This window comes from Spermophilus citellus, assembly GCF_964194105.1.
Source record: "Spermophilus citellus genome assembly, chromosome: 5".
NCBI lineage: Eukaryota > Metazoa > Chordata > Mammalia > Rodentia > Sciuridae > Spermophilus > Spermophilus citellus.
In genome coordinates, this window is record NC_138186.1 from 142,431,657 (window position 1) to 142,444,769 (window position 13,113).

A 13,113-nucleotide genomic window follows, 5' to 3' on the forward strand; every position below is an offset into this window, starting at 1 on the left:
AGATAAAATTGATCAGTTTTTACTGTAAAGTTTGTCTAATATTTTTGGACTAGAACTTTCTGGCTTTTTGTTTTATTTAATATGCTTATTTCTGGTGCTTCTGATTATGAAAGAAATGGATTGTTTTAGAAAATTTTGGAAACCACAAAAAAATGCAAGAAATAAGAATGTTCTATATTTGCATAAAAAGTAGATAACTACTCTTTACATTTCATTATATTTTCATGTGTACATATTATCCACTCAGTATGTATACATTTGATATTTATGGGTGTATCCTGATGATCCCTTGACATATGGTAAATTTTAATTGTGCTAAAGCAATATCACATTCAGACCATGCATGCTGTGATGTTGGTTTAAAGTATTCATTGATCAGCAGCATTTGAACAATAAGAAGGGGATTTTAATACCATAATATTACTTATCCAGGAAACATACTACTTGTGACTAGTCTGAATTTCTTGTTATATATGGAAATTATTTTTTCATAAGTTTAAGGCCATACTCCATAGGTTAGCACCTTGTTTTGTAAATTAACAGGCAAACATTTTTTCATTAGACTTATTTTTTCTGATAGTACAGATTTTGTATGAAAAGGAAAAGTGTTTCTCGGTGAAATTATATACCTTGCCTTTTAAAATATAAAGTGACTATTTTTATTTGATGCATCTTTCAAATAAAATTGAGATAGTTAAGTAATTGTCCCTTCAACTTTTTAAAATTATTGTTTTAGAAGTTGGTAATAAATTTATTTAGATAATTCAGATTCATCTTAGAATAATACTACTACATTTGATATAATCATGTACTTTACTTGTCATTCTTTAATTATTTCTGTGTAATTTTGATGATATAAAATTATAAGATACTGTTTAAGTACCTTATATATTACATTTCTTCTATATACTAAAAAAGGAATAAAAGCATGTCACAAAATTGTTACAATTGAAAATATTAAAATTTTAATTATATAATATTTATATAACAATGGGGAAGTAACTGCAAATTAATTGCTTTTGGGTGGATGGAACTCATTCATAGAAAGCAGTGTGTCCTATGGTGGAGAGGGTAGTTGCTGCATGTTTTTACTCAGCAATAATAATATTTGCCAATGGAGATGTGGAGAGGTCAAGAGGTCAGTAGTCACTTTGAATACTAATGCTTTCTTCCTGTTTACAGTAGTTTCTTAAAAGTTGGCATGAATTGAAAGTTTTTTGGCATAGCTTTATGAGATTCTACTTGTGTATATTGATTGACAAATGCCAGGATAAAATTTAATTTAGAAAAAAATGGTTGTATTTGATCAGCTCACTCCCAAGGGAAAAAAAACTTCCAGAGAACTTTTTTTAAAAATTTTTTATTTATTTTTTAAGCATCAGAAATTTATTGGTTGCTCAAAACATTACATTGATCTTGACATATCATATATCATACATTTGTTTCAAATGGGGTATGAATTCTTATCATTCCCCCATGTACAGATTGCAGAATCATGTTGATTATACAGCCACGTTTATACATACTGCCAAACAAGTGTCTGTTGTATTCTGCTGCCCTTCCTATCCCCTTCCTATCCCCCCTCCCCCAAGAAAAGGGATCTGTTTTCTCTACTTTCTTGTTTCTCATCAATGTGTATTTTCCATTTGGGTGGAATGGAGGCAAAGATTAGTTTTTTTTTTTTTTATAATAGCTGAACTAGTGAGTGAAAGTGGTATCTCATGGTGGTTTTTATTGCATTTCTGTAATGATTAATGTTGTTGAGCATCTTTTCAGTGCTCATTGGCTATTTGTGTATTTTTGGAGAAATATCTGTTCAAGTCCTTTTCACATTTTTGAATGAGATTATTTTGTTATTGTTGAATTACAGGAATTCTTGATTTGTTCCGTATATTAATCATTTTATCAGATATATGATTTAAAAATATTTTCTCCTCCTCTGTGAGTTATATTTTCATTCCCTTCAATGATAATAGTGTCCTCTGATGGGCTAAAGTTTTTAATTTTGAAGAAGTCCAGTTCTTTTTTATAGTCGTTGTTGCCTATGGTTTGGTGTCATGAACTTTTGCCCTGTTTTCTTCTAAGAGTTTTATGATCATTAATCTGTTTTGAGTTAATTGTTAGATATGCCACTGGGTAAAGCTTCACCTTTTTTTGCATGTGGATGTCCAGTTTCCCAGCACCATTTGTTGAAAAGACTTTCCTTGCACTAATGAGTGGATCTTGCCAACCCTTGTTGAAAATCTAATGTCTATATATCCATAAGTTTTTTAAAAATATAGTTTAACTAGAGGTTTAAGGAAAACAATAGCTTATTTTGCCACCTAACATTATTTAGCTCACTATAATTTATAAAACACTAATTTGATTCTTATAACTCCACATGAAGCAGAGTTCCTCCCTGAAGCCCTTTAAGCCAGTGTATCTCAGAATTTAGAAATGTTCGGATATTGGAAAGGTAAATGCTATGTACATATTATATAAAACACTTAACAAAAAGTGAGACAGCACCCAATATTTTATAATGAAACACATTGATATTCCTGCACCAAAACTTAACACTGTATGAGATACACAGGACTCTAAATTGCCTCACTTCAAGTCCAATTTTGCTGCTTAAATATATTTATAACAGACTTTGGAAAAAGAAACTTTTAGGTTTTCTGTCTTTTGGAATTACAGGTAAGAGATTGTGGAGCTGTCAGTATTGTCTTTATTAACACATAAGGAAATGGAGACTCTGAGAGATTGTAACTATATGACTAGAAGTGGTTCAGCCAGGGCACATTATTCATCACTTTCATTATGAAATCCAGTACTTTTCCCCACTGTTACATTGTGTTGCAGATTGGTTTGAATTATAAATGACCTTGTTTATATATAACATGAATAAAAATGTCAAGGTAGTATAAAACCACTTCTTTCTTATTTTAAGCATGTAGATTCTTTTCACTTGTATTTTGTTTGAACTACTTTTGGTGAGATGCTGTGGAGATAGAAAAATAAAACCTAAATACATACTGCCACAACCATTCTTTATCCACCCTAATTTTACCCCCAAATCCACACATAGCTCAGCTGAAGGTAGAAGGAACTTAATTAGGTTCATATGCCTCTTTTTTTTAATTTGGCAAACCATGAGGACCAGTTTCTCTTAGTCGAATCTGAGCTGATTGAAGGGAATTCTGCTTACTTATCTAAGTTGTTATGAAAGAGATGTTTCTTAGGTATTTAGAGTTAATAGAGTAGTATATGAGACCTGAATTCACTGAATGCACAACAGTATTTCTCATCATGTTAGCCTGTGTTTTGGCATTTTTCCCCCAGAGTCAGTTGTTAATTTTTTGTAATATTTGCAGTTCACTATCATCAATTGTCATTGAAAATGAAAGCCAGTTTGCTTCAATTGTGCCTGTATTTATTTATTTTATCACTTGATTTTCAGAAAAGTTTCCAAAGACTAGGACTGTGCATTCACAGTCCCCCTTGCATTAGTCTTCTTTTTTTCTTTTGTATTCTTTTTTGTCTTCTCTTTATGTCTTCTTTCTTTTGGCCTTTGCTTTCTGGGGATGGAACCCAGGGCCTAAGCAAGTGTTCTATCACTGAGTAATACCCCCAGGTCTCATTTCTGATTTCTGAATGTGCAATCTATTTTGACCAGGAAATTCCAGATTTGAGATGGTTGTGTTTCTACAATCAAATAGCCTAAATTGATGTTTATGAATCAATTAAACTTTGATTGATTTATTACTTCCTGGGAATTTGGTCTTCGTACTATACTCAAACTATAGACGTATTGCACACTTAAAGTCTATTATTTGAATGAGGATATTTGGCCTATGTTCTGGTGTGTAAGCCTTAGCTTTCTTTTTATAAAACAAAAGGTTGCATATATGCAATTTTTATAGGCCCTTAGTAAGCTGAAATGGGGGAAAGCTAGGGACTTATAGCTCCAAAACTGATGAAAGGGTAAAATTCAGCTCTTACATATAGTACCATGGCCCCATTGAATTACGTTGCTTTTTTGATATTAGTTTTCCTTACATGTAAAACATGGACAGTTATAGCTAATATATTGTCTAATGTATGGTCGTCAATTAACTGAATGTTTACCACGTGGTGGGAACCACTTGAAAATGCATTATCTGAATTTTCTCATTTTAGTGAGAAATGAGAAACCTGCGGCTGGGACTTTGCAGGTAGAGAACTGTTAAAGAACTTGCCCCAAAAGGAAGTGATTTGAAACCAGATCTGTAAGACTTTCAAAGCCTAATTAAACTTCCATATACATAAGATTTAGTAGTGTATATGAATCACATCACACAGTGCTTGGCACTCAGGGGAGCTTAAAAATGTTATTTTCCTTCCTTCTTATCTCTATATTTATAATAGTTTATTCTCATTACCTAGTAATGAATATGTATTATTAATTGCTGCTAAGGCTTGGACAGATCCTAATCCAAACCAAAACTATCTTTGGATAATAGACTTTAAGTATATAATATGTATGTAATTTGGATATAGCTGAAAAAACAAGTTCCCAGGAAATAGTAAAGTTATCAAAGTTTAATTGATTTGTAAACACCATATCCCCATTCCCTCATTTTTAAAATGAAACAATTAATAGTTGGTGAACATCTACTATTATAGGTACTGTGTCTCATCGTATTTAACTCTTGTCACAATGCCCTAAAAGGCTTCTGCTGTTACCAAGGGAAAATTGAGGCATGGGCAGATTACAGGGGTTCAATCCCAAGTTCTTTCTATACTACTCCTTAATAATAATGACTGTACATCAACAATAATAATTGTTCTAAATGATAAAGTCTCCATCTTTACAGGAACCCTAAGATGCTGTCATCCTCTACTTTTACAGAGGAGAATCTGACAGGAGGATTATGCAGTTTAGACGTAACGGGGGAGTAGATATTTAAACTGCCTCTCGTGGCAGTTTTTCCCTTAGAAAGTTAAGTGCTACCTGCTTACAGTAGGGGGATTCAGGCAACTGAGGACATGGATTGACCTTAAGTAGCAGCACAGAATTGAGCATAGTTAAATGTAAGTACCAAAGAGAAAGCCAGAACTGCTGTGGTAAATGCTTTTTCAGTTTTGCAGTTTATATATATATTTTTTTTTTCTTTTTTTTTTAAGGTGCTGTTACACTACCAAACTGTCAGTGAACCTGCAATTATCAAACGATTGATTAGTGTCTTAAACAAAAGTACTGGCGAAGTCACAAAGAAAAAGCCTAAGTGAGTATTTTAATGCAGAAATCATAAATACTAACAACTTAAGCAAGTTCCTTACAGATAAAGTCATTTGTAAAATATTTGAAGTAAGTGAAATCCATTTTTACTTGTTCTAGAAAAAAATTTAATGACTAGATTAAAACAAGCATAGCAACAAATATTTAATTCCCTGTTTGTGTGTGAATGTTAGATATAATTATTGTCATGCATGATGATTGGGATGTGATTTGTAAGTAAAAAATATAAATACAAATTTATGTATCAAGCCCTAGACACTGATGATGTAAAGATAAAGGGCATTGTAAAAACTCATCTTACATTTTAACAGGTGAATTTGAATTATGTCTAGCCACTGGTTCCACATTTCAGCTTTGCACTTTCCCGAACTGTCTCCTCACCCACATACTCAGCTCATGCGCAATACTAAGAAGAAAGTCATTCATCTATATAATTTGCAGTGCCTCATTTTCCCATCTGGAAAGTCTTTTCTGCTTAAAACTTCAAATGGAGCCTTCAGCTACAGTGATCACCACCATTTGATCCTCTGATTACCATTGAATATCCAGGCCTATGTGTGAATGGTTTCCCTTTGGCTGAGACAAATTTGAAATTTTTCAAAGGAAGTACTTCTTAAGAAACTAAGTATTGTACATAAAAACAAAACACAAAAGGTTAAAGATGAATGCTACAAAATACAGATTTCTTATACTAATTGAGCAAAAAAGCTAATCACAGTTTGTCTTGGTGCCTCAGTTTTGGTGTTTTCTTTAACCTCAACCCTAGGGGGAATCCCACCTAAAATCCCCTATTTTGTCCTTGATTGTTCCTCACCTTCTGCACCTGCTTAAGCAGCCCACAGTGGTTAGTGGTTTAATGGGTTGGCTGCAAGTGGAAGAGAATCTTCACGTTGCAGCTCTAAATGGACAGATTTTGCTTCTAGCATTAGTGTTTACCATCATGATATGAGAAATGTGATTTATATAAGATTTTTGTTCTTTTTCTTCTTTTCCCAATGTTAGGGATCAAACCCAGGGCCTGTACATGCCAAAGTACTCTAGTACTGAAATGTTTCCCCAGCCCTAAGACTAACATTCCTTTTTTATAGGCTCTACCATGAATACTTTCACATGTTTTATATTCTCAACAATCATGTGAAGCAGTGATCAAAGTAACAGAGAGTTTATAGATGGCATAGTCAGGGTTCTGATCAACTCAGTTGTTTTATCATTTTTTTGTGCTGGAGTCAAGGTATTTGACCCAGAAAATTGACTTGGAGAATCTTCAAACTGAAATTGGCTTGTCAACTCTAATCCTGAGTTTTCCCTTGCCTCCTCCTGCTACACTGTCTTAGCTGAGTAATGCTGGGGTTTAACATATTCTCAGTTAGTTTTCCTTGTCATCTACATGTAGCTTTGTCCTTTTATTTTACACGAAAACCATTTGACCTTTCCCCTTCATTCCATTTCAGACACATCATAAACACAGTTGCTTTATGCAGAATGGAACAGAATTGTATTTAGGAACTGAATTAAGCATAAGTCATGAATATTAGATTTTTTCCTTACTAAAGAATTAGACTTTGGACTGAAATTAGCCAAAGCCAATAATTGGAAATTTTTTGGGGGGGTGTGTGTTTGTGTGTGTAATTGTGTGTTTTTTTAAGGAACTTGTTTGGCTTAGTCAGTCTGTCCCTGAACTAATCTTTCAGAAGGAGAATTTATGATTTCTATCCTTGATCCTTCTACAGTACATCAATATTAAATTAGAGGACATTTCCAAAGTGTCCCTTTTTTGGGTTGCACCTTTTTCAGTGAGTCTGGATGGGGCCTATGCCAGGGATTTTGTTTACTTATTTGTATATTATCATTTATAATGTGGCCTTTCATTTTCCTACAAATAACATTCCATATATGATCTTGTCCTGAACCCCTGCTAAGGAACCATTATTCCTAACGTGGGGAAAGAGTTGGGGAAGAGATTGTCCTCTTTAAAGATAACTTCTGGACTGGGGAGTATAGCTCATTGGTAGAGTGTGTGCTTAGCATGAGCAAGTCCCTGCACCTAAAGACAAAACAATAAAGGTAACTTCTTAACACACATTCTGCAAATTATAATTACTGGGAAAGACACAAGGCCTTCCTTGCAGTTCTCTTAAAATGTAGACACCTCCTTGTAGAATTAACATTACTTTATGAGATAATTAAACTTCTCAGTTTTTTCTTCAGGGAATGAAAAGGAAAGCATTGATTAGGAAGGGCCTTGAGCATTTTATGTTATAGTAGTTCTTCAAGGGATAGAGCTTTATTTGGATGATAGGTTCCCAATATTTATATGAACTAACTAATGTATGAATTACCTGATATATAGGAACTACCTAATGTTTCTTAAATCTAGAACCTCTCCTCATTTCTTTTAAGTAATCCAGAAATGTTCAAAGGCATATATTTTCCTTTAAAAATGCACACACAAAGACATTTAAACTTTCAAAAACCAACTTTCTTTTGGTTTTTGAAAGTTTAAGTTGATTCATTGATTGTGAAACATTCGTTTTTCAGGTTGTTATTACACTTACTCATATGTGTTGTATGTCCATTTGTTCCTTTATTCTTCTTTTCTTAAAAGGTTGTTGACTAAAGGGCAAAATGCATTAGTAGAGCTACAAACACAAAGACCAGTTGCCTTAGAGCTCTACAAAGACTTCAAGGAGCTAGGGCGGTTTATGCTGCGCTACAGTGGTTCTACGATAGCTGCTGGCGTCGTCACTGAGGTAATTTCAAGTGGCTACAGGGTTATGTTGTCTTTTCTTTTTTACCTTTTAAGGATAGTTACTGTGATTTTATGGTTTAAGAGAACCACAAGTAAGGAATTAGAACAAGAAAATGAAATTTATATTTAAAAAAATTAAAAAGAATGATGGGTAGAAAATGTTTGATCTTAGACTTTCTCATAGTGAGACTTCCAAACTTTGTTGTTCATTGGTGAATTGTTCAGAGTTAAAGGGAATCTGTTGAAAATAGGTGTTAAAAATGCAGTACAAATTAGAATATAGAGACTTGGAATTAAGTGACTTGGGAATAGTGATTTTTGTCTAATAGAAGAGCCCTCATTAATTTTTTTTTTCAAAATTTTTTTAGTTGTAGATGGATAGAATATATATATATATATATATATATATATATATATATATATATATTCTATCCATTTTTTTTTTAAATGTGGTGCTGAGAATCGAACCCAGTGCCTCACATGTGCTAGGCAAGGTCTCTACCACTGGGCCACAACCCCAGTCCCCCAATTTGTTTTTTTTAACTAACTGTCAGTGCATTTGAAATGATTTATTCAAAAAGTTTAACTAATGTAGTAGTGGTGTTTCTGGAATGTGTCTATTATATAATGCAAGGTACAAATAAATTTTGGAGAAAATGGAAGACATGAACAAGGAAACTTTAGTAATTTGAATTTTCTTCCACATTATCATTATTAATATGAATCATAATTATTATATTTTAAAGGAGACTTTATTACTTCATATGATTTATTATTTTCTGCATAAAACTATTTCATTAATTTAATTGAATATATACTTTGAATATAGAGCTTTTAAGTTGCATCAGAATTTAGTGACGCAATTACCCTATATACATGGATTACACTATCTTTGTGACTCTGCACCATGTTCAGCCAAAGGAAAGAGAAGTTGTGCTCCTTGTGTACAATGTGTCAAAATGCATTCTACTGTGATGTATTACTAATTAGAACAAATTAAAAAATAAAATGAAATAAAAAGAATCTACTGACACATCCTTTACATGAAATATATGTGGTGGAGGGCTGAGGGATATGACTCAGTGGTTATGTGCCCCTGAGTCCAATCCCTAGTACCTATATATATATATATATATATATATATATATATATATCTTTGGAGTTAAACCACCTATTTGTGTTCTTGCTCCACTGACTTCTAGTATACATTTCTCCTTCAGTTTGTCCATGCATAAAATTGGAGTAATTGTTTTAAAATGAAACGATCCATTCAAAGTACTTGCCACAGTATTTGTCACTGCTTTCAATAATATTAGCTAATGTCACCATTGTCATCAATCGCATGTTTAATCTATAAAGGCATTCTTGATAAAAGAACATTCTAAAAGTGTGACTTTCTTGTGGAAAATAATGGAGAGATTAGAGTAAACCTTATAAATTGCCTGATGATGGAAGGTAGAAACACGTTTTAGAAAAAAGATAAAAATTTCCTCTTGATACAATAATTATCTCACTGTCATTTTCTCTTTTTTTATTGTTAATTTTCATTAATATGATTCACTAAATTATAGCAAATATCTTTTTTTCCTCTTTACAGATAAAGGAATGATGTTTCTGAATTTCTACCACGATCCCAAATGGAATGAAATATCTGACCACTGATTTTAAAGAATCCAGTTATGAAGTTAAAGAAACAATGTGCAATTGATATTTTTTTAATGAGAGAAAAATTAAAGCTAAAATTAGCTACAAAGAAGTATTAATAATCACTCCTACAAAATTTCAAACAGCCAACAGGCAAAGAAAGGCTAATATTGCACTTTCATTTAAGAACCCATCTTTCCCTCTGAAATGTTAGCAAATGGATTTACTTTGCTAAGATTTATGTAAAGTATCAGAAATAGTATTAGAAGATATTGAAATTATCATGAAATACACTCTACTTCCAGCCAAACCACAAAATATTTGCAGTTTTCTCTTTTCATTCAATTGTACTGCACATGTTTTAGGGAAAAGAACAAAATTGGGCTTTTGAGGTAGTAGATATTTAAGTTAACTTATTTTTTTAGTTAACTCTAAGATTTGCTGAAGATTATAATAAAGGTATTTTGTTTTGAGTATAAAAATGTTCCCCTTCTAACAAGTCAACTCTTGAAAGTATAGTTTGGAATTAGTGGAAGCTGTGTTCCTTTGGTGACTAAAATTTTATTTAAGTTGTAAAGCCAGCTAATAAAATGCCTTAGTTGAAGCATAATGCAACGTGTGTTTTGTTCCTTAGACATTTATGAGAGCTCTATGGTTTTCACTAAATATGACTTGGGAGTTTTGTGGGATCTTTTTCACTTAAGAGTTTCCTGGATCTTTCTGAATTCTTGCTTGTAATCCTAACAGCAAATCAAATTTAGTCTCACAACTTAATTTTCCCATTCTTCCTGTTAGACTTACATATATAATGACTATATCTGTATCTTACTTACCTTAGAGATTATGGGGTCTTCTATGAGTTAGAGTCATGTTTTTCTTTAAACAGCAGACCCTAGGGTTTGCTTATTTGACAAGTATTTGTTGGGTTGCCTCTAAGCCTAAGGACTCTGATCTGAGGGAGTATTTATGGTAAGTCTTTTTTTTTTTTTTTTTTTTTGCGGGGGTGCGGTGGGGTAAACAAATGGTGTGATTTTGTACATTGGTGGTGTACCATATACAACACTGTTTATTCTTAATTGAAAAATAACATCCATGTAGTAAAGTGCACAGATCATAGGAGTGCTGCTTGATGGATGATTGCCAAATGGACACACCCACACAATTCATTTCTTTACTAAAAAGTGTGTCATCACTTCAGAGTAATTGTGCTGAGACAAGAAGATGTTCTATTTATGTATTATATAAATTAGGAATTTAACAGATGGATATGGCAGAAACCTAACAAAGTAACTTAAGCAACAAAAGAAATTTTTTGACTGACTTAAAAAATTTAGAGGTATCCCTAGCTTGGATCAGTCTAGATTGATACAACTCACAATGTCTCCAGGGTCTTATCTCTCCTAGCTCCAGTGCTGGTTTTGCTTCCAGGCTCTGTATAGAATCCCCTTGCAATGCCAGGTTCTAGGCAGGATATGAGAATTCCAATTGTGTCCTTAGACCCTCCATCCTAGGCAAGGACAGGCCCCAAAGAGCATATCTTTTCCGGAAGTCCTAGAACTGTTCTCATCATTGACTATGATTGGTTTTTATTTCCCTCTGTGAGGTATTTTCATAGGGGGTTGTGAAATGAACATAACTCAAAGCAAAGCTGGACTGTTGAAATTTAGGGTGCTATTAAGGGGAGTAGACTGGGGAACTTAGCAAGAATAAGACAAATTGTGTATGTTATAGAAGATCATGGTAGATTGAAAAATTTTAATTAAGAATTTAGCATTAACTAGTGGTAATAGTAGTAGATGAAATGGATGCATTTATTCATTTCTTCCCCCTTAAATTGTGATGAAGTATGATCTTTTTATTTGTACTATGTTTATAATGGATTGTTGTTTAAGGGAGTGATGAAGTTATTAAAAGGAACCACTGTGAGAGAAGACACTGGCAGTGGATGGTTGGTGTTAATTAGTGATAACAAGGTACAACAAGCATGCCCAAGCATGGTTGTGATCTGGTTTCCTTGTTCTGGCATTTCCATCCAGATGAAATAGTATTCCAATTTGTCATTTTGCTTCAGGTATTTCTTGACTTCCTTTTCATGGTTTGACCTTGACTTACAGATTTAATGCAATTCCTATTAAAATTCCTATGATGTTCTTCTTAGAAATAGAACAAGCAGTCATGAAATTCATTTGGAAAAATAAGAGGTCCAGAATAGTCAAAGCGGTCCTCAGTGAGAAAAGTGAATAAAGAGGCATCAGAATATCAGACGTGAAGTTATACTGCAGAGCTATTGTAGCAAAAATGGCATGGTGTTGGCACCAAAATAGACATGTAGACCAATGGTACAGAATAGAAGACATAGAGACAAGCCCACCAAATACAGATATCTCAGACAGAGGCACCATAAACATACATTGGAGAAAAGATAGCCTCTTCAACAAGTGGTGCTGGGAAAACTGGAAATCTATGTAATAAAATGAAATTAGACCCCTATCTCTCGCTGCTCAGGTTTGTAGTGGGAAATGTGTTTTCTTTAAATAGCTATTACTTAGTATTTAAGATGTAAGAGAAAGCTAGTGTGTTGAGAAAAGTATTGGGATAGGTTAGAAGAGACTAGAGATCCTAAATCCTAGATTCAGATACTCAGTGAAGACTGGAATAGATTGAAAAGGTAGAATTGATAGAGAAACTGACCTGCTAGAATGCAGAAACCACTGCTGCAATACATACAGATGAAATTATAGACAGCCGAATTTTGCACGTGAGAGCACATTGCATTTTATATAAGTCACAAAGGGATTACAACTGCATTTTTTTCAACAATTTTTAAATTGTAAGCAAGACAAAACTACTAAAATAATATTTGCAAAGAAACAAAATGTTAACTGCATCAAGCTTTTTAACTTCATATTAGAAGAATTGCAACCCACAACTTCACACTAGCTCTGATGTTGTTCAAAGACAAAGGTCAGAAAGTCTCAGGTGCCCTGGCAGAAGGGTGAAGAATTGAAGAATACTTGGATCATAAGGTAATTCGAAACCTTAACTCATTTTGTTCGATCATCCCAGATGGGGAACCCCTATAAAAACTTAAATTGAGCAACAAATATACTACTTCTGTGACTTTGAAATAATATTTGAATATTATGTTCAGAGAACTGAGAACTTGGAATTTAACGGGTTAAGACTGGGCAGTGATGGCGGAAAATCTGCAGTAAGTATCTGTTGATACCCACAATTTGTTGGTGGCATCGAAGACCACCAGGACACAAGTGTAGTCAAAATTAGTTTTATTGATGCTCATTACAGCAAGAGAGATTGCAAACCATAAGGAATTATAGGTGCTTCACAGTAAGAAGTTGCAAAGAAGTGTTTGTTACAGAGTTCAAGCAGGTGCAGTCAATTGGGGGAGGACTCATGGGAGGTTGAATGCTGTCCCAAAGTAGGGTACCTTAAT

General features: G+C 33.4%; 1 protein-coding gene across 1 annotated transcript in view; it reads left to right on the forward strand.

The window, feature by feature from the left end:
• HBS1L (HBS1 like translational GTPase) overlaps positions 1-10,269 on the forward strand; it is an 87,976-nt gene extending 77,707 nt beyond the window's left edge. The window contains exons 16-18 of the mRNA XM_081296656.1: positions 5,152-5,252; positions 7,872-8,016; positions 9,613-10,269. Coding sequence (XP_081152782.1) covers positions 5,152-5,252; positions 7,872-8,016; positions 9,613-9,624 — 258 coding nt within the window. The 3' untranslated portion in view covers positions 9,625-10,269. The remainder of the gene's footprint in view (positions 1-5,151; positions 5,253-7,871; positions 8,017-9,612) is intronic.
• Positions 10,270-13,113: the final 2,844 nt, after the last annotated feature.